We start from the raw sequence: 22,558 nt of genomic DNA on the forward strand, positions 1-22,558 counted from the left end.
GGTGTTGCATTGGAATGACACTTAAGTGCAGTAGCAGATTCTGCACAGCAGGGGGAACATTGGTGCTGGTTGTAGGGTACAATAGCTGTATGAAGACAACACAAGGCATGCACTTTCTGCTTGGCCACATTTTAGGTATTGTCTGTGACACCGCTATAAAAGGAAAGATCATGTGAATAAAGTCCTTCTAGCTTTGTGGAGAGGTACGGCTGTACGTGCGGTGGCATCTTATTCCATGTTTTAGCTTTGAGGGTGCAGCTACACACCCTCTTCACAACTGCTCCTTCACCTTTTCACCCACCCACCTATTTCCTTAACAGAGTCAGCATGCAAGGTTTACCTGTTCTGGTAGCTGTAGTAGGTGCCATCCCTGGAGATGGTACACAACTGTTTGCCATAGCAACACAGCGTCTGGGGCGAGAACTCATACTGCGGAAACACCAGAGCAACATTAATGATCCGTTTAATTGTTACAAACGGGTTGCACTTCAGTCAACAGCAATGTATAGGTAGAAATAAATGTGAATTGACAAGATAAATGTAGTACAAAGTGGTTTATAAAGAACAGTCCTGTATATGCCTCAGTGTTGTTCAAGAACAGTGTCTGTGTTCAATTTCCGTCCTGTATTGTCTCACCTTCCTGCCGCAGCAGTAGCCCAGGCCCTGCATGACGGGATCGATCTCTGCCTCAAACACTTCTGCCAGTTTGCTGCAGTACTTGTAAACACGAGATGTCTTACGGTTGTACAGCCAAGCATTGTTGAACATGAGCCAAATATCGTCCACGTACTGCCACGGCTCCTGGTACTGACCCGTATCCAGCTTGCGCTTGATGGTTGATAAATCAATGGGATTCTTCACTATGTCAAAGTAGTCCTGTAAAAGCAAGAGAGAGACATTTGCAGGAATGAACGAGGAATACTCAACAGTGCTTCTCTGCATCTTGTAATACTGGAACAAAAGGTGTGTGTGTTCCTCTAATTGTGGACACTCACAGGGATGCCCAGCAGCATGGGGTCTACAGGTTGTCTGAAGGGCAGTGACTCTGGGTCTTGCCTGTAGAGGGCCTCAAGTGTTGGCATTAGGGCTTGTCTCAGTTCTTCTGGCTTGAAAACTGGACAGACAACAATAGTGTGTCAAGAAACAAACAACGTTAGTATTACAGCATTCAGCCCCCAAAAAATATATCACAATAGGTTGTTGCACGCCCTAATATATACGAATGAAATCTGTGTTCTCACTTTTTTTGCGATTCTGAGTGGCGGAGGTGGTTGATGTGCCGTTGGCCCCACTTTCCTCCTCTTCTTTGGGTTCTGCCTTCATCTCCGGCTTCTTCTCCTCAGTTTCCATTGGTTCCTGCTTTGGCTCTGCTGCATCTGGCTCCTCCTTCTTCGTCAGTGGGGGTTTGGTTTCATCATCCTGCTTTATGAATAGAACCATGATTAACCAACTATCCTATGGTGATGAGTCAGGAAACCATCAAGTATTTAATACATTTTCTTGGAGGCAGAGAGTGAAAAAACCACAAGTCAGATGTACTTTATGGCCAGGAAATGTGAGCAGAACTTGTAGTTTGTGGTGGATGGATTTTGCAATAGTAACCAGGGGAATTAACAGCAAATGGCTTCTGGTCTGATCTACACTAGACATAAGTCAACAATGCCTTTCTTACCTACTGATCACTTCTTTGTAAAATCATGTACATACCTCCATTTTTACGTTCATCTGCTTCTTCCCAGAGTTGCTGTCATCATCTTCTTCTTTTACTTCAGGTTTGACTTCAGTGCCGCTCATGTCAGGCAGGGCCTGCTGAGAGCTCAGCTCAGCCACAGAGCCTGGGGTGGGCACTCTGTTATCTATACTGGCTGCCGCCTGGGACAACTTAAAGGAGAGAAGAAATAGACATTCTGCTTACCACAATGCTGATAGTTTAAGAGATCATACAGACCTATAAGCAAATGTAGTACTGACTGTTAGTGATCCTCTGTGAAAAATAATTAGCCGTTTATATTCCTTTGAAAAATAGTTTGGTCAAAAGACCAGTCGGGTGCCTCAGGGAGCTTTAACAGAAGTTAGCAAAGGCATAAGCAATAACAAAGCCCTAGTCACTTTATCAGTACTAACACAGTGGTATCTCACCGGTGTGCTCGGATGCTGTGCTTGCACTGACGTGGGCTGCTGCATCTGGCTGGGGGGTTCAGGCTGGGGTTGTAAGGGCGTGAGCGGCTGGGAAGGATCAGGTGGTGTGCTCATGGCTGAAGGGGGACCAGCGAGGCTACTGGGTATGTGGGTTGGGGTGGAGGAAGGCCCGCCCGTGGAGTTGGGGGTGGAGGGCCGCGGTGTCACCTGGGCCTGTGCAGGAGCATGGTGCTGCTGCAGTTGCTGCTGTTGAGGCTGCAGGCCGGCAGAGGCATTGGGTGGAGGGGTGGCACCCATGCTGGGCTGGGCTGCGGGGCCACAGGGCAACTGTGAGCCAAGGGAGCCCAAAGCATTCAGAGGGAGGTTAGAGTTCTGCGATTGCTGGAACAAAGAGGGATGCACGGTTAGCATACCGATGTCACAATCAAAAAAACCCTGTTCAAAAAAAGGAGAAAAAGCAATGTGCACCAAAAAACGCAGGGAACATACAAAATGTAAACATCTCTCTCAGCACAGCATAAGTCTCCTCACCTGGGTGACAGCAGGCTGTGTTATGGGCTGGCCCAAGCCTACATTCACATTCATTGCTCCACCTGCAGCTGCGGGGAACTGGCCCTGTGGCAGGAACTGGCCCTGGTTGGCTGGCTGAGCTACCATGTTATTAGCATGACTACCCATCATTCCTTGAGTCTGAGGCATCCTTGAAGGGGACATGCCCATCTGGGAAAGAGAAGAGAATGAAAAAAGAAAATTATGGGAGTAGGCACCTAGCATTCAGTGCCTGCCAAGTAAAATAAACTGTATCTAAATGGAATGCAGCATACAGTCCATGCGTGCAACCGCTACAATAGTCTTCTTAAGGGCTTGTGGTGTAACTTACAAATTGATAGTGCTGAATCACAACTTTGCATGGCAACAGATCTAAAGCCAAAGAGAATCATTAAATGGCTCTAAGCCAGGCCTTACCCCGTGTCTAGACAGCAAGCGTTTCAGACGCGTTTTTCATATGCACGTCGCACGCAATACATACGCTCTCGTTTTAATCTATGCAGCTGCCTGCATCAGCTCTGTGCAGGCTGGCATGTCAGAGGCGTAACCGTGACCTGAAGCATTCATTTATGCTTCAAGTATATTTTTCTCCGTTTTACACGCGTCACTACAGTCATGTGCACTGGGCTCTGAGCGCTTCCTACATGCGGGTGACCCACACCTAACGCTGTACCTGAACGCCTCCATTGTAGACACACAGACGGAGCACTCGCTGCTGCTACTGCTGTTCTGACGTGCTGCTTACGCTACGCTTGCTGTCTAGACATGGGGTAAGTCTCTGCCATGGTTTCATTACAGATTACTTTTTGGCAACCAGGCAGCTAGTACATAAACGGATCAGGACATGTGTCAACCACAGGCAGAACACTCCGTATTTATGTTGTACAAGTGTCAAAATGGTGAGATGCTAAGAGATGAAAAACAGCCAAAAGCAGTGTGGCATTTTTACAGCCATCGGGAGAGGAAAAGTGGAGGAAAGAGCCAAAGAATGACTTAGAAAAACAGAGCAAACCATACTTTAATAATGATGCAATATCTATCTATCTATCTATGAAAGTGAGGAACTGCGTACAAAACAAACATGGTGAAAAATATTTCAAAAATGGTTCCAAGAAGGGCAAGTTTTAGAGGAACTGAAGGGCTCGGAAACAAAAATTTAAAAGAAAGACAGACCAAAAAAAAGTAGGGAGACAGAGGAGAAAGATCTCACCGATGGGACGGAGCTCATGTTCATCTGCTGTGGATGGTTCATGGGAGAGGGAGCACGTGCTCCCATGGGTGCCTGAGACATCTGCGCATTCTGCATTGCCATTGGGTTAAACTGATTGATTCCTGTGGGAACAGACACACACAATTATATACCTGTTTATTATACTGGGGAGCTGTTGTAATTTAATATTCCATGTCCTTCTGGGCTGCAGAGGCACTGAACCAGCTCACTTAAACATCAGCGCTCCGACAAATCTATTCAATTGTCTTAACACTCAGGTGCGCGCAAGGAAGTAAAACTCATTTCACTGTTGAAATGTTTAACGTTTCCTATTCTACGTTTAAAGGCCATCCATTAGCAAACTTAAAATCTAGGATTGTTGGACAAAAAAAGGACATATGGATTGTGTTTCCCAGGACAACAATTGCTAAGAAAGCAACGGGTGCACACATACCTTGGGGCGCCTGCATACGGTTCATTATCTGATTTGGCATGTTGGGCATAGTCACAGGGCCATCTGAGGGAAGACAAAATATAGCAGCATTCATTTATGCACTCAGCATTCATTTTATAGTTCATTTAGAGGTAATTATTGTTTGGAAAACACCCTGACAGTTAGATATTAGTACTTATATCAAGTGATAACTGTCAACCAGAGTGAGGAGAGTTTGGCTACTAACTGGGAGGTCGGACGGCCTGTCCTGGGCCCATCACGTTGGGCTGAGCCATACCAGGCTGCTGAGGCCCAGCTGTGCCGCCCATGACAGGCTGTTTCTGGAGCCGTGAGCGCCTCTTCTCCTCCAGTTCCTTCTGAATCTTGTAGATCTTCTCTGCTAGGAAGTGGTAATACTCGTCCTAGTGAGAGGATGAGAAGAAACAAACAGCAGACATCTTTAAAACGATACTGTACGTGTTTTGTTCTCTGCTCTCATAGCATCAAGAGAAAGGTGTTGGAAATAAAAAAAAAAAATGCTCATCAAGGATGGCTGTCACTCATGTTGCAATGGTGTGATAAAGGAAATGAACTTAGTGTTACCCTGCTGTTGGCTGACTCATACATGTCGCCCTCAACCTTGCGTGCATATGCCACCAGGTTCTCCATTCGCCGGTCCTTCAGTGCTGCAGGGTCTGGGGTGGGGAATATGGCTTGTACGCTGAAGAAAAAGAGCAGAAAAAATACAAAACTCGATCATAATACATCAAATTCTATTCTATTTCCACCTGGAAGGATTTCAGTAATTCTAGTACATCTGTTTCATTGTCCGACTTACAGTTTGTGCACCAGGTGGGTGCGCAGGTCCTGAGTGACATGTTCGTGCCAGGCCTTCCTTACCCCCGAAGCAGAGAGAGGGGTGGCAGTGGGCAGGTTTCCCATGCCTCCTCCTACTGACCCATCTGGCATCAACTGACTGTAGGGCAGAGAGAGATGGAAACTTGTTTAGTCAAGTTCAAAATAAAGGTTTAAATCATCCCACACAAAGTTTCATGAATTAAAAGAATTTGTGCGTAATTTGCAGTTTTTCCTCAGAGGGAATGTGAGTTTTCCAAGATACATTTGAAATTATATTTAAAAGAAACCCAAAGGAGAGTGGACAGATTACAATCATGGATTGTTATTTGTCAACAGAAGATGCACATGATAGTGATTTTGTTGATTAGAACAAATTAGAAGTCATAGGACTCATTATCCAAACCAGCTCCTAGTCTTTGAAATAAATGGCAGCTACATCATCAAGATAATGTTGTAAGAAAGATGAAACAAACTGTGGCAGCTCTGTCGGTAAAAGCCTGTTTTTGCTGTGATATGGAAAGGATGAGATTGCTCACTTGCTGATTGTGGAGGGTAGAGAGGAGTCGGAGTGCATGCCAGCCTGATCTGAAGAACCCATGCCTCCTGCCATCTGGTTCATCTGATTAGTGCCTGATAAACATTCATTAGATTATTAAATGAGACACAGACACAGATAGGTAGGCAATTAGGTATCTGGTTACAGTCTGGTTGAATTTGTATTTACAGGTTTCTCAGAAAAAAAATTCTTCTGCAGCTTTTTGTAACTGAAAAATCACATGCTCATTAACTTCTAAAATGCCAGTGAAATCCTTTTCTACCCCCGTACCGAGTGGGTTCATATTTCGCAGCTGCTGGTGCCCCTGGGGGTTTTGCTGAGCAGGACCCTGGCCCTGGTTCTGTCCCTGGACTTGAGCAGGAGACTGGTTCCCATAGGGCAGGCCCAGGGCAGCGTAGGCCCTCTGCATGGAGCTGGGGTCGATGTGCGTGGCAGCACTGTTGATGGCTGTGGCGCTGGGCTGGCCAGGCCCCACTGTGTTGATGGTGTTCTGCAGACCAGCCCCGGGGGAACTTAGCATAGCTGGAGGGAGAAGAGGAAGGAAATAAATAAAAAGTGTCTTGGCACAATGAAATAAAGCATTTAATTAATATCTTGTAATAACCGAGGTGTAACTGCTGCTTCTGGTGTCACGTCTACATTTCTATATATCAACATGTGTACATAAATAATACAATTTGATATTTCTAATTTATATGAGTAAATTGCCATCTCATCTCTATACAATTTGTGTTTTTCTGTGTAAAGAAAAAAAAAATATCTTGGGCTCTATGAACCCTGCACTGCTCCCTGCTGTGTTGATTGCTGACAGGGAGCACGCTGCCTCTGTGGGGGATTTAAATCTGTCATAGCGCCTTTTAACCAATCAGAGAGCATGCAGTCCCAGGGCCCTGCCCCCACTGATAGCAGAGCCACAGAGCCCCTCCCCTGGGTGTCTCATTACAGGCCCTGCCTTTCTAGAGGAATCCTCTCACTATTGGAGCACTCACAGCCAGCGAGCCAGCACAGAGCTGTGGCAGGGAAACACAACCTGCAGGTGGCACCACTTTATACTACACACTGACTTGAGGCTTACTGCTGACTAACAGCTGCCTTGCTAAACAGTTTACAAGGCAAAGTGACCACAACCAAGCAGATAACCGAGCCACATCAGGAATCCTATACTATGGTTTTGTATCAAATTAAAATTCAACCTTTTTTTTTTTTTATATGGATTTATAAATGAATAAGAAGAGAGAAGGGGAGCTGGTGGAGTTACTCACGCTGCTGGTTTCTTTTGTCACTTGCATTCTTCAAAGGCAGGCAGACCGGACAGTCGTGCCGCGTACAGTTCTTCCAGTGGGAGATGATCTGTCTGGATGATGCACAGTGAGCCACTAGGGAGAAAAACAAGGGAGACAGTGGAAAAAAGAGTGAGGCTTGATGACGGGTCATTCAGCAGAATCTGACATTTTTCAGGTTAGGTTTCCAAAAAAAAAAAGACTATGAAAACACATTCAATTTATACATTGCCACAGTGAACGGAAGTAAAACAGGTGTTGACTCAGTGAAGAGATTTGGATCATAAAATGGGATGGTAAAGTGATTCAACCTGGCACAGTCCAAAAAAAAGACCCTTCAGCTACAGTACAATGTACAAACAGCTATGTTAAAGCTATTAATCTACATGCTGTAAAACCATAAAACGCAAACTAGTATTTACTATGAGTGTTTAAACAGTATAAATATCAGAGCTCAAAGTTCATGATTTGACCTTGTGTGACCTCCTCACTACCCGAAGCCGTCAGAGGGAAGCTGCTAGACACCGGGGTAGACACGGAAGTTGAGAGCGACCATCATGACAGGCATTTTAATAAGATTAAACGTATGCGCCTGCTGATGTTGTCAGGTGAAGAGACGCAGGCGACAGCAGGCGCTTATATGACGTGTTTACTGTGTTGTTCCTGTGGCATGTACAGCTGCTGTCCACGTCCATGTGTATTGCTGTTTATCACAATACACATGGTGCAGTTTTCCCATCCATAAGGAAATTCTAACCAAGTCTATTTCTTGATCCAAATCTCAGTCGATTCTTAACAGTGACTAATAAATAAAATACAGACTACCAACATCATAGTCACATAAAAGCTCACGAGTGGCAATTTTAAATTAGTACAGTTACAAACACATTAAAAAAGGTGAACTCCCACAAACAGGAGTCAGCCAATCAGACCCGGTTGCTCTGAAAACACTTCACTTTCACTCACCCTGGCAGGACTTGCCAGCCTGGCAGTGGGTCATGTGGTTGAGGACGTTCTTCATGGTGCGGCAGTGGGGCAGAGTGCAACCCCTCACCTCCCCGTTGGCCTGCTCCCGCCGCTGGCACTTATGTGCATGGAGCAACAGGACCAGCTGCTGCTGAATAAGTTTGCGCTTCTCAGGATCGGCCGTTGGGCCTGCTGACACGCCACCAGTGCCAGGGACCATGCCCACTGACGCTACCTGCTGCTGCATCTGGGACTGCAAGAGTACCGACACACAGATCAGAACACAACATTTTAAACTTTGGTGTTGGATGTTAAAAAAAAGAAACCAATAAATATAATGAATGAGAGGAAATATTGATGTAAAGCAGGGGCTTAGAAATGTAGGAGAAGAGAAACCAAGAAAGAGGAGGCAATTCAGTAGAAGTTAACACATGAAAAACTCAAGAATTAAAAGAAAATGTTGATGACAACACTGAGAACAGAACTGGTAAAAAAATCTACAAACTCAATATATTAACTTTCTCAAAAACAGAGTGACTGACATTTCCTGTCTCGATTAAATACATTTCCTGTTCCTCAAAGAGATTTGCATGGCTCTGGCCCATTTACTTTGTGCCTTGACAGAATATTACTCTCTCACTACTCAAGAGTTAGTGTAAACACTCAACAATATCAGACTGAACAGCCTTCAATAAATAAATATGTTGGCCTTAGAGTGATTTAGGCTTGCCGCGGTAGTCGGTGTTACCGGTGTTACACGGTGTTCAGGCATACACCGATTACATTATTGGCTGACCGCCCACGCTGTCATTTTGTTCTTTTAAAAGAAATAAAACCCATTCAGTTTATTTTTGCATATCAGCACCCACGTTCATCAAATAAAGACTCTAATTTGTAACATACTAAGTGTGTTATCAATATTTAGTCGGACAAGGGATGCTACACACACACACGCACAAAAACCACGGTGAAAGTGGACTTGCGTTATCCTCCAAAGCGGAGGAAATTGTTGACAAAAAAGGTAACGCGACGTAGGGCGGGCAGCTATCATCTGTTCAGGCGGGCGGCGACTTCCTGACCAAACACTAGCATTGGCCACTAGTGTGTGCGAGTGATTACGCCAAGCCAACAAGCTTAAATGTTTGTCACCTATTTGTTCTGATACTAAATTATTGTACGTTATAAACCATAATCAACCTTCTGGTTTCTTTAGGGTTCTAATGCCGGCCCACACCAAACCACTTTTTTAACGGTTTCACTGTTGCAGACAAGTTTCCAATGTCAGAGTAAAATCATTCAAGTTTTACTAAAGTTGTGGCGCGTTCCCGTTATCTCGATCGTTTGGTGTAAGGTGGTCATAAAACTCAAGTCTGAGCTGTCTTAAGTGAGTAAGTCTTTTTCTCGTCTTCACGTTCCGATAAAATCAAACATGTTTAATATTATCATAAGTCTTTAATCTTGGCTCATGCCAATAGTGAAGGTCATGTCAAACAATCAATAGGTGCGCTCTCCGAGTAGTTACTGTAACGGCCGAAAAAAACTCCTAAAATACCATCACACACACACACACACGATAGACGGTGTATTAATAGTGTTATGAGTCAGTGTTTAACCCAGCGTGTCTCTGATCCAGCAACCAGCACGTATTTTAGTGAGAAATTTAATTCTTGAAACGGTTCTTCTCCAATTCTCACGGTCCCCTCCCACTAAAACAGTGCAGCTAACTAACAGAGGCTCGGGGGGGGGGGGTTGAGGAAAAAAAAATCCAAAACGTTAAGTTTGTACACAGATGCACTTTATCTTTATGGATTATATTGATGCCGAATTGACAAGAAGACTGTCAACATATGACGCCTTTAATCTTGTGTTTCTAGAGTTTGTGTTTTTCTGCAAACACACGAGGAATTGTTAATGTCATATTTCTTAAAATGGAGTTTGGCGCAACATTTTCCCCAGAGAGCACAGGAGCTTCAGTTTAATTCAAACTGCTAATATGAATATTTTTAGCGTTTTCTCACCACTACAGAAACACAAGGTAACTGCTAAAGTATGATAAGGTTGTCTGACTTTGACTGCTGTAAGTTTTTGGTTTGATTAATGGTTTACAGCCTAATAATGTGTGTTTGTATTGATTACTGAGAGTGGCTAATTGTACTCAGTTTCTAACAGCAGTATGCAGTAAATGGTTTCCCTTTGTGTGTGTGTGTTTTTAAACTACTTTCCTAACATGATGTGCTTGATGGTGTTATTAACAACTCCTGATGAAACTTGAAAGCTCAGCGTTTTTGTTGCCCTTTAGCTTCCCTTTTTATAAGTCACATTAGCATTTTTTTTTTCACCCAGAAAAAAACTAATATTTCTCTGTATAATTTGACCTCTTTCTGTCAGCTGCTGTGTGTCTGCAGTGTATTTATTGGTTTTTCAAACATGATTTCAGGCCGGTTAAAGAAGTTCAACCTGTGACTTTCTACTTTTGTATAATTATCCAGGCTGCTGCTGTTTCTACTGTATTTCATGCAGGTTTCCAACAGAAATACTCCGACATCCAGCAGCTGAAAGTGCTGTGTACAGATAGTTAATGGTTGAAGGTGGTTTCTGTGGGCAGCTGTATAAACTGTGTAGCTGTTTTAAACTTGTAAAAAATACAAGTACAGGACGACACCTGTTGAAATGTAATTGTCTTAGCTGGTGTGATCTAAGAAACGTTAACTCAGATATATTTTTATTCGAAGGGGGAAAAAAAGGTGTTAAAAGAAAATGAGTTAATAACAGGAACAATAAGCGTGTAGTGTCTGTTATTTCTCTTCATAGTTGTTGCGCAGTTATAACTGAATTAATTAATTAATTTACATTTTCTTTTGGCTGCTTTTTCAGAACAAACCGCTGCACACACAAAGGCGGCAGTGGCCAAAAGCAGCTTCTGTTTCTACTCCATTATTCAACAGTTTTTCTTCTTGTAAATTTCCACCAGGAGCAAGATGGGAAATAATCTCAAAAAGGAATCTAGTTGTAGTCCGGCAAGATCCCCGGTCTTTGCAAAATCTTAGTCTGGGACTGAAAACTCAGTGACTTATGACATTGTCTTTAGATGTGAGAGGGTGTCAAACTTCAGCCATAAAAGTCTTTTCAAAGTCTTCTAGTGTATGATAGGCATAAGGAGAATACTCTTAAAACTGTAAATTGATCATTATTATTCATTATTATAATTAAATTATTATTGTTATTATTATATAATTAACTATCATAATAATTACGGACCTCAATCTGTATAAAAAAATACATTGTGATAACTTTTTTTGGCCATATCGCCCAGCTCTAGTGTTGTGCCTGTTTTTATCTGGCAACTATGTTACTGCATTCCCTCTCAGGTTATTTGCTTATACATGTTTTCTACCTGCATCATTTTAGTTTTATTTATTTTCATATCTATCAAGATGAAAATCACCCCCACTTAAAAGATTTATGCTTACACCCTGACAGCGCAACACCTGTTTCAGCCGCATATTTTAGTTGTTTGTCTGACGTACATCTTATGAAGCCAGTACGCTCCAACTTTAATGAAAGCAGCTGTCTACATGGGCCACATAACGGCATGAGCTTTACATGCACTCCAAATCCATTTCCTTCTGTATTAAGAGCAAAACTCCATTGACTGTGTACTGCACTGTCAAAAACACCTTTGAGTACACACAAGCACTGTGGCTGACCGGATCCAGTCTAGACACTGATGGAGATCTGCAGCTGCTACTGCTGCGCTGCTGACATGCTCCTTCTGCCAAGTGTCCACTGTACACAAAGTATTAGGCTCAAACTTGGGAGGAAACCAAAGTATTTTACTGAAATAAAGATGAAACAAGGTAACAGCTGGGGCTGCAACTAACCATTATTTTCATTTTCGAAAAATCTGCAGATTATTTTACTGATTAATCAGCTCGCTTTGTTAAAAGTGCCCACAGTCAACATCTTTAAATGTCTTCATTTAAGCACCTAAAGGAAATTCGGTTTATCATCATGTATGACAAAGAAAGGCAAATATTTGGCACTTTACTTTAAAAATGAATGAAAACTTGATCATCAAATTAGTTGCCAAATCACTTCCTGTTGATTGATTAATCGACTAATCATTGCAGCTCTGATAACAGCCACAGTGAAATTGAAACTACTACCGTATTTACCAACAGCTGGTCTGTTTAAACTGTGTGTGCAATGTGTTTGCTTTATCCCTACACTTAATACTGTACAAAGGAAACAAAGGGTCCTTTATATCAGAATGTCAATGTTTCTGTAAGGCTGACAGACTTCTATGACAACTGTCCTCATGAATGTGCAGGGACGACAGCAAAGCTTATATGTATACTTCAAGTCTACAGAATAGCATGTCCATTTCAAAGTCAATTCCTATAGATCTTATTAAACAAAGACCCTACTTAATATGAGTGTGTGTTATATAGCATGGTACCAACACCACTGTGCACATTGTTTTGGTTTTACATTGTATCTATTTAGGCGATGTAGATGCAATGCAACATGCAAAACATTGACAATGTTGCCTGAAACAAAAACATGGCTGGGACAGATATCCAGCTTTTTTTTTTTTTCCTTCTTTTTTTTTTTAAAGATCCTGGTGACACTCACCATGTTTGGCACACTCCCAGCTCCCTTCAGCTCAGCAGGGAATTGGGGCAGGTTGTTGGGAAGAGCTGTCTTGTTCTGGAGTTGTTGGGCATTGACCCCTGCTGCCCCCATCTGCTGCACCCCAGCTTGACCATACTGCTGGCCAAATGGAGCTCCTGACATCCCCATCTACAGTGGGCAGACAGGACAGAGGGATGGTCAGAAGATTTGCATATCATGCGGCATTCCATCACAGGAGATCAAACCTTGACCTCTGTCCTGAATGTATGTGTGAATGTATGTGTGAATGTCTATGGAACGGTTTCCCTCTTTGAGAAGGCACAAACGGCGAGGTGAGGACAACTCCAGCTCTGGTACAAGTCCATCAAAATTAAACATGCCACACAACTCTCAAACTTAAAAAAGCTGTTTAATGTTAGCTTGAACGTCTCTAGAAACTGAAGTGATTACTAGAAGCAAAATGAATTGTCGAGTTGCTACAAAAAAAATCAGCAGAAATAGATCATTTTTATTTTTTTTTTTAATTGGCCTCTGAAAGAGAATGGTTAGTCTTCTTCTTTGGATGGTCCTCGACATCCATCTGTCTGCTGGCTTTCTACAAAACTACAGCCTGCTTTGCTTCGCAGAGGTTCCCCACTGCCAGCAGTGCTCCAGCAGACAGAACAAGCCCAGCCCAGCGGAGAGAAAAAAACGGGAGGAGACACACACACACACACACACACAGAGAGAGAGAAAGACCAGCTTGCTCAACAGCTGAGCAGAGCGCTTCTGCCTGCCCCTCCCCCCTCCGCAGCACAGAAGCTTGCCCAATGACTCCCTCTCATTCACACACGAGCATGGTTTCAACCTCCTCTCACACACACGGGCTTTCCCACTTGATGATCCGCACTTATTACAGAGTGCCACCGGGCTAGAGGATAGCACTGTTGTGCGTGAAGCCTCTGGTGTTTCCCCTCCTCTTACCATGATCCCCCTTTTCTCCTCTTCTGTTCCTCCCGTTTCTACCCCGGCCTCCCCCACCCCAACAACACGCTAACCGGCTCCTCTAAACGTGATTTACAGCTCCACTATCAAAGGCCAAGGGGCCCGAAGAGAGACGGCATATGCCAGAGAAAGAGAGAGAGAAGGAGAAGGAGAGAAGAAAAAGGAAACAGTTGAATGTAAAAGAGTGAATACTAGCAAATAAAGACAAAATAAGAAGCATCTAAAAACATTTTAAAACAGAAAAAAAATCTGGAATGAAACACAGGTTGTTATTCACCTCTGCATCATTTCCATCTTAGTCCTGAATAGCAGAACCATCTAGTGATTAAGTGATTATTCAATGTCACTGTTAACTTATATCCTAAAAAACTCAAAGGGTTTAAATCATTTCAATTGTGTTGAATGTTGGTTCAAAAGAAATGTTGATTACAATTGCCACCAACCTACACATCATCAGTAGCATCTAACTAACCTGTCTTACAACAGTCTAAACCCAGCTCACCTTCCCTAATAAGTGGCTGAACAATTCGGTGACTTCTGTTTCACAATGACTGGAAGAGCTGACATCGCCACAAGCCAGTCATCCTTGAGCTAACTTCTGTGTTTTGTTGTTGGAGCCCTCTCTATTGGCTACCCTACTGTCTATTCATGTCTAACTGGCATTAACAGGGATGAAGTATTTTTTTTGAGAAAGCGCTGTTCTACATCTGAAAACGTGATCGTTGAGAGCAGGAAATGACGTACCGGGAGTTTAATCTGCCAAGATCAAGAGGAGAAACCGGGCCGTGTGTCGAAATGGTGTATCCTTTCAATCCCAGATATCTGTTAATCCTTTAATTTCCTGAAGCCCAAGGTGACATCTTTGCTTGTTTAGTCCAGAATTTCAGTGATCTTCAATTTAATATTACCACAAGACAAAGAAAAGCGGCAAAACTTCTTAATTTGAGAAGCTGTAACTAGGAAATGTTTGACAGTTTTGATTAGTTAATTATCAAAAATTTGCAGATTATTTTTCTGTTGATCGACTAATCGACTAATCCATTCAGCTCTGAGTTAATCACACAACTAGTTAAGTAAAGTTATGATCTGCAAGCCACCGACAAGCAGTTTACTCAGGTAAACTCGGCAATGTTAACTGCCATATATGAGCATTCTTCTGTAACTTTGCCATTTCTAACTTTAAATAATTACTCACAATTTGGTCCAACAATCATACATGTTGTCTTTGCTATTACAAAAGTAGAGCCATCTACATCGGAAGACACATCGCCAACGTATCGAACCCTATGTATTATCCAAAAATGTACATTTCAGTGATCCATTTCCCATGTGCTCAATAGGAGTAATGTTCCATTTTATCCATAATATGCTCGAATGATAGTGAATCCAGTTACAGTCACCTGCCATGAACAGAAAAGCCGACATCACTCTCTGACACAATTCAGCAGCATGTTTCCCTGATGGCAGCTGCGCAAGGTAAATATGACGTGTGCCAGACTCGTTACCGTCCAACCACAGACTCGCATAGGCGATACTCAGAGGCAGGTTCAAATCTGTGTCTTCCTCTTTCCCCATCGCTGCCTATTAGACGCAATCTTAGTACATAAATGTGATGTAAACCCCTTTGTTTTAGTTTTGTATTAAATCTGAAACTGCTCATGTACACGCAGATGCAGGACGCAATGACTGTCTGTAGCGTAATGAAAGAAAATGAAGGCAGACATCAAGGTGTATGTGTCTTTATGGGGAAGAAGGGAAGGAGGGGCTTGTTTCATGTGGTGACGTCTGTTGAAATAATCTTGGTGTGAACTAGCGAGCTGGTTTAACTTTGGTTTCCTGTCAAACCACAAACCCCTGAGACTCAGAAACAGGGGGAGACATTTTCTCACACTGCGCACTTCAAAGTGTGAGAGAGCAATGATATTCACATAGAAATACGACCAAAAACACATCACGTTAAGTATGTTTCATTCACAAAAACATTAAAAAATCGTTTCACTGTGTAGTTGTGCCGTGACAACTGTAGCTCATTCTCAGATTAGTAAAGGCATAGGAATACAGCGATAAACACATCAGCATTGATCTGCTATGAAGCTCTCAACTGAGCCAAGTTAGACCCACAGAGATTGATGCACTTGACTGCCGATTCAACCCCTTCAACTGATTGTCTGCTTCCTCCAGCAGACACAGGAAGACGAACAGATCAATATATAGTGAGGGTGAGATAACTGACGACAAGCCAGCAGTAGGGCTAGACAATACAATTAGTACTTTGCATATACTTATCTAGATAAAAGGATGAGATGAAAATGAGAAAGTCCATGATACTGTCCACTGGGTTCATTGCTTGACATCAACGTCCCATTATATTGCGACATCACAGCTATTTCTAACTAATCATATAGCATTTAGGAAAGAACGGCCCACTTCGTTAAACAATGCACAGCACAGTTGGCTGAGTTAGCTAATCTCACCACATGCTATTACTTTACTGTCAAAAATCAGAAAGAGAGGGAAGATAAGCCCTTGACTCATACTTTATGACCTGAAGCACTGCCATCCAACAAAACAAATTGGTTTGAAACATTAAAAAGGACAAAATGCACTATTAGTGCATCTTACTAATGCTGAAGGAGAGACTAAAGTTGTATCTTATGAACAACAAATGTTCCACAACAAGATGAAAAGAAGGAACACGCTGACTGAAACTTGATAAAAAAATAACATTGAAAATAAAATTCCCTCATTTGACTGCAGGACTGCTGTGAGGAGAGAAAACTGACCGGTACATGCAACACTTCATGAAAATTACATTTAAATAAGTATATTTGTGATAAAGTCCAGGCTGTTTAACCCCACCCTGAATTCTGACTCCGGCTAGGAGAAGCCCAATAAAAACATTTATTACTGAACTCAGAGATAAGCAGCACAAGGTAATTAGAGTTGCTTATATATCTGCTGCTGGGGTTAATATAACTTAGGGTATAAAATGAAAATGAAAATGTCAACGTTTGATATATTTGCAGCTGTAACATAACATGTATCAGTGTTTCCCCTAGGTTGACTGCCTTGGAGCGGCGGCGGCTGCAGCGGGGGGGGGGGGGGGGGGGGGGGGGGGGGGGCACTCAAGAAAGAGACGTTCTCTGTTTAAGAGCGGCTGACATTGACACTAAATGAGACAATGAGAATTGCCTTAAAAGTCAGTCCACCTTAAGTGAGCCTGGTCAAGTTAAGCTAATGTTGTTGCTAACTTCGGGGCTAACCCCCTAGATGAGTATTTTCTTTGTCTTGAGGAGCTGCAGCATTTATTAACTGACAAACTGTAGTCTGTACTGTACATTTACTGCCAGATTGACAACTTACTGCTAAACTTTTCCTCTGCTCCGCTCGCGTTCACGTCATGTTTCTGCCACTCGCGCAACTACTCACGCACATTTACACACACACACTGCCTAATTCCTAAATGGAGTTACGCTACTCTTGTACTTTTCACATAGATGTCCTTTGAAGAACGAAGAGAGGGAGGATGACTAAAAATAATCCACAATAACGCAGGGTTTTTGTGCTCACACAGTGTACGAGTGAAAATCATTAGTAATGATTGATTAATGATCGTCTGAAATTTTTGCAGCGGCGCTCATAATTTTGCAGCGGCGGTGCACCGCTGCTGAATGAATATAGGGGAAACACTGTATGTAGCATTTCATGTGCTCAACAGATAATTATGAGTAACCAACTGGTCACTTGTGGAACTAATGAAGATGGATTTTTAACCTCACCTTATTCATGTTTCCAGGTTGCTGAGCATTCATCGCGTTGTGTGCACCCAACTGTGGCCCTCCTTGGGTGAGGGTCTCTGCCAGCACACTGCCACCAACACCCGGTCCAGCTCCCACCTGTGCCCCCTGCATGCCTTGGCCCTGGTACTGCATGCCGGGCCCAGGTCTCCCCCGGCCTGCTGGTCCCAGAGTCCCGTTCATCACCTGTCCCGTCTGGCCCAAGACCCCATGACCCTGCCCACTGTTCAACATGGCCTGATTGAAGCCCATGCCTGTGCCTCCATTGCCTTGTCCAGTAGCTATGCCTCCTTTCTGGGCCTGGGGAGACTGGTGATTGGGGGAGCCCTGCCCCATAGGACTTTTACCAAGCACGGCACCTAACTGGCTTCCCACCATGCCTCCCTGTTGCTGGCCACTCCCCAAGATGGAGGAGCTTCCTGGTCGCAGGAGCTCAGACAGCTGCTTGTGTTTGGCAGCTGCATCGGGGACGATGGAGTTGAGACCAGGACCCCCTCCTCCACCTGGACCACCGTTAGAGGACATTCCCATTTGGGACAAGTCTCCATTTGGGATGAGCTCATCTGGAAGGTCATTTTCCAGGTCAAACAGAGACACAAGATCTAAAGAAAAAGAGAGAGAAAAGGAAATAAGAATTAGCCATCATCTCTGACACACCCACTTAAACCCATATCAAACTGGCAGAACAAGCCGATAACCATCGAGCACAGAGAAACTAAGGTATTTGTTTCAAGAGAGAATTAGAAGGTTTATTCAATTGCCTTTACAGATTGCTTCCTTAAAAAAAGGTCCCATGATCAGCAGAGGGATTCAGCTCTGGCTCAGCTTCTGAAATTAGGCTAATTTCTGTGATTGGTCTGCTTTGCTTTCACAAACTAACTACACTTAAGAGGCAAACACATCATTGTCCATCTGAACCAAACCAAGAAGGTTATGTGTGAGGAGGCCCTCATTTCTAAATGCATCAATTGTCTAACAATTATCAACAATTAACCATGTGTCAACCACAAAAATTAACTTATTTACTGATGGTGTCAAAAAGATCTGACCAGCTGTTATAACCAAAATAAACCAGACCTGACCAGAAAACAAAGGTAGAGATAATAATGGAGCATATTTTTGCATTTTTAGGAGATAAAAAATGCTATACTGTAGTAAGCAAAAGCCACAGTAAATTCACTGGATCTGCAGTGGGATTATCAAAACATAGTACATGCAACACGTTTCTTTCTACAAATTTCACTTTAGAGTAATTCATAAAAAATATCCACAGAAAGGGCACGTTTGGCATGTGTCAATATGACAAAAGTATATTTGTTGCAGTTGTGCAAGAGCAACCATTAAAACCAAAATCATGTGTAAAAGAGCACAATGTGACTTTTGATTGAATACTTGATAAACATTGTAACAGTACCACAAACCACACACCAGTTTGCACTATTTTCCTGAAAGTGCATATTGAGTTACCTTATTCTATGGTTGACAGTCAGACTGAATGAATAAAGTAAACTGTACTAAGGTGACTTGTTAGGTGTGCATGTGTACACATAGCGAACATGTATGTGCACAAACATACACTAAAGTGGCTCAGCCCCTAGACTAACTCTACAGTACCATTGGGGACAAAAAAAAAAAAAAAAGGTGAGGAGAGAAAATTCGAGCTATGTAGCTGAGAGCGCTCGTGGCTGGCTGTGCAGAAAAAAGTAAACATGAACATTCAACACACACAGAACATTAATAGAACATTAATGGAGGTTACAGTCCAAATCACGCGTCTATGCCAAGATCCTTCACGTGAGGGTGCGAGTGTGTGGCTGTGTATGACAGCCCATAAAGATTTTACCAGCACAACCGCCACACCCCTACACACGCCTTGCTCAGCGTCTGGGGTTACTGGGTTGTTAACAGTGGAGAGGAATCCAATCGGTTTCGCAATTGGATGTGGTGGAAATTAATGGCAGCCTAAATACTACAACCACAGGCTCTAAATGAAGTGATTGATCTTTCAGCGTATAAGGTTAAAGCAACAAGTGTAAGTGCACACCGAGAGACATGGATGGTGCATTGCTGAGAGCCAGCACCTGTGTCTTGCCCCGAGCCTATTCAGCAACAAGATTGAGACCACACAAATTTAAGAGGGAGAGGATACAGTGGAGCCAAAAGGCTGGCTGAAGAAGAAGAAGTGCCTTCAGCATGGTGGTTCTTTTCAAAAAGGTGCAGGAGTATGGTTTGAATTCGCTTATTAGACAACAAGGATATGATGAACATATCCAGGAGCGAGCAATCACATATCAAGTAGTGAGAACAGATGCATCCACTAACCAGAGAATCCCAACACTTGAGTCACATTATTCTCACCTGAAGAGGACATTGCTGCTGCCGGTTGTAATTCATCCAAAGCTTTTCAGCAGCCACATGAAAATCTTAAATTAAGACTCTTCAGTCTGGGAGATAATAACAGGCTGCAGATGGCTGTTGCTACCTCACCAAAGTCAAAGAGAAATAGGATGGAGGCTGAAACGTAGATGCTTCCACTCTGTCCTTCAAGAAGGGGGAGTTCAGTTGCTACTCAAGCACACTGAGGGGGAATATTAAACTTATTTGGGAACAGGCTACACATCTCATGTCTCGACTACCAAGAGACCACCTGGCTGTTGGTCATAATATTTAACCAGATGGCTACTTACTCGCTTCCAGTGGAAACGTAAGACGGAAAGAGACTAATTCTCGATTACAACACTTTCATTGGACAGATTTAGGATGTCTGTTGGATGCTCAATGTGCATCCAAACTTAAAAATGTCACTGAGACAAAACTAAGTTCATTGCTGAGTGAAACGTGTTGCTCTTATAAATAAAAGATCCATGATTATATACTTTTATGGGCTGAGTGTGCCATCACTTTTCTAACCATATGCAAGTCTCTTCACTGAGAGGCTTTTCTATAGCGACAGGAAGTAAAAAATCTGGTGACATTCGCTTGTCCATCCTAAGCTATCTTTTTCAGAAGTGGTTTGGAGTAGCATCTGAAAATACTAATCTCACTCTCTTGACTCCAACTCTCTCTGATTGTTCATTTTGTATAGAATTATAGCTGATCACACAATACAGGTGTTAACATTTTGATTAGCTTAATGTCTCAACGCAGCTATAGATGAATTACTGTTTGCCGTTTGGTTAACAGATTATATTTTTGAGTCTCATGCTAATCGCCATTTTATACTTGTGCAGTGATCTGACAAGATAGGTCAATGAGAACAACTTAATTATACGTTTGGCTAAAAAGAGGTTTAACCAACTGAGACCAGGCACAGTAACAGGATGTTGTTGCACTCCTTACTAGATGATGGCTGCAAACCCAAAGAAGGGGGAGGAAGAAGATATTTTGCTGACTCTATTTTCTATTGTTTTTGAGTTGTGGGTGTGGAGTGAGGACTTTTTAAAAAGCGGGTGTTACTTGAATTATTTTTCCCATGTTAAAGTTTATTGGAGGAGCATAATCTTCAGTTTCATAATTAAATGCCATAGCGTAGACATGGCCTCATTGTTCAATGCTTTACATTATTACACTAACTAAAAACTTAAATTGTCTTAACGCTGTTATGTGTTTAGAAGTAGAAAATGAGCAACTGACGAAAAGTTACCCTACACTTTGAAGAAATAAATGTGGAAGTAAATGTACAAATAACTATATTAATGTGGAAGCAAATTTATATACATAAATATATTATTCTATTACTCTATTTATTTATTCAATCTATTCATTATTCTTATTTGGCAGTATTACAATTTATTTATCTATTTTTTTATTTCCTTTGTCAGTTTTGGGCCCCAATATGCTGCTAGAATAGCTAGAATAGCAGCATATAGGGGAGTTTTTTGGAGACTAAAAAAAATACACATTGTGTAAACGGGACACCTTAAGAGTTGGGAACATATTGATTCTGTGTGTGTGGCACATTTAAAAACTGTGGAGGTTTGATGCTGGGTTGTTTTTCCACACATTTGATTGGAAGTACATCTGTAAATATGGTACTTTATAAGAAAAGCTGTGATGACTTCAAGATGTGCAAAATTAGTGGCACACTACACTTGTAAAGCTGGGGCTGCACTCATTTGCTGTTCTGCTTTTATGAAACACAGAAAACCACAGTCTTTCACAGAAAATGACAAGAAGAAAAAACTTTGGGCAAGGCTACATGATCCGAGAAGGCGAAAAACTGTTTTAATTTAGCTTTTGCAGACAGACACACGGCTAACAGTCTTGTTTAAGAGGATATGAAAGTTAGGAGTAGAGGAGGAAAGGGTAGATGTAGCGAGGGCTGCAGGACAGGGGAACTGCTGGGGTGGCCGACTGGTTGGTGTCCAGTGCTACCGCCTCTTCTCCTTATCTCAATCAGTTCCACATTAGCTCAGACATTGGCTAGCAGATCCAGAGAATCATCTGCCACTGCTTTACCACACTGGTGGAAGGCAACATTTTAACGCTTGACTGTATTTGAACGCATGCTAATGTAGCTGAATAATGCTCACCCAGGGGCTGGTGATCATACACACAGGCCAGACGGAGGAGGCGGAAACCCCGCTAGGTGAGCAGTCTGGTTGGAGAGTGGTGGCCCATTTCTCACCTCTGGTGCTGACATGCCCACTCAGCCATACAAATGAAAACAAGAATGACATTGGCCTGTGGCCACAGGAGCAAACGCATACTGACACGAGACTAGAGGACCATAAAAACTGTCACACATTAACAGAAACACCACAGACAGGCTGCTAATCTGTGGTTTAGAGCAACAAACACAGCGTTCAGTGGGCTAGATGTGGTAAAGGGGGACGTCTTTGCTATCTGACTACCAATTACGGGTCCATGCCAATAACCATGTGCTGTCTGAAAACAATGAGTTTGGTCATTCACTCTACACATTGAGTTAGGGCTGCAACTAACGATTATTTTGATAATCAATTAATCTGCCGATTATTTTAAAATGCCCATTATAACTCCCCAGTCAAAGTCAAAGGTGACCTCTTCAAATTTCTTGTTATGTCTGACCAACAGTCCACAGACATTCAGTTTACTATCATGTATGACAAAGAAAAACATTAAATCTTCACATCTGAGGAGCTGAAACAAGCAAATTTCTGTTATCTTTTT

At 42.6% G+C, this 22,558-nt stretch overlaps 1 protein-coding gene across 4 annotated transcripts in view; it reads right to left on the reverse strand.

Annotated features, from left to right (window-relative positions):
- Positions 1-22,558, reverse strand: part of crebbpb (CREB binding protein b) — a 38,705-nt gene that overhangs the window by 8,599 nt on the left and 7,548 nt on the right. For 2 of the 4 annotated variants that reach the window (XM_042392002.1, XM_042392000.1), the window contains exons 2-19: positions 17,390-18,009; positions 12,627-12,794; positions 7,992-8,244; positions 7,008-7,121; positions 6,016-6,267; positions 5,726-5,819; positions 5,170-5,307; positions 4,935-5,052; positions 4,579-4,753; positions 4,353-4,415; positions 3,899-4,020; positions 2,671-2,859; positions 2,140-2,520; positions 1,708-1,881; positions 1,242-1,419; positions 996-1,114; positions 637-876; positions 341-429 (exon numbers count right to left, since the gene is read on the reverse strand). In XM_042392002.1, coding sequence (XP_042247936.1) covers positions 341-429; positions 637-876; positions 996-1,114; positions 1,242-1,419; positions 1,708-1,881; positions 2,140-2,520; positions 2,671-2,859; positions 3,899-4,020; positions 4,353-4,415; positions 4,579-4,753; positions 4,935-5,052; positions 5,170-5,307; positions 5,726-5,819; positions 6,016-6,267; positions 7,008-7,121; positions 7,992-8,244; positions 12,627-12,794; positions 17,390-18,009 — 3,487 coding nt within the window. Of the gene's footprint in view, positions 1-340; positions 430-636; positions 877-995; positions 1,115-1,241; positions 1,423-1,707; positions 1,882-2,139; positions 2,521-2,670; positions 2,860-3,898; positions 4,021-4,352; positions 4,416-4,578; positions 4,754-4,934; positions 5,053-5,169; positions 5,308-5,725; positions 5,820-6,015; positions 6,268-7,007; positions 7,122-7,991; positions 8,245-12,626; positions 12,795-17,389; positions 18,010-22,558 lie in introns of all 4 variants that reach the window. The other 2 variants (XM_042392001.1, XM_042391999.1) reach the window with 1 other exon arrangement.

Source organism: Thunnus maccoyii, chromosome 18 (assembly GCF_910596095.1).
Source record: "Thunnus maccoyii chromosome 18, fThuMac1.1, whole genome shotgun sequence".
Classification (NCBI taxonomy): Eukaryota; Metazoa; Chordata; class Actinopteri; order Scombriformes; family Scombridae; genus Thunnus; species Thunnus maccoyii.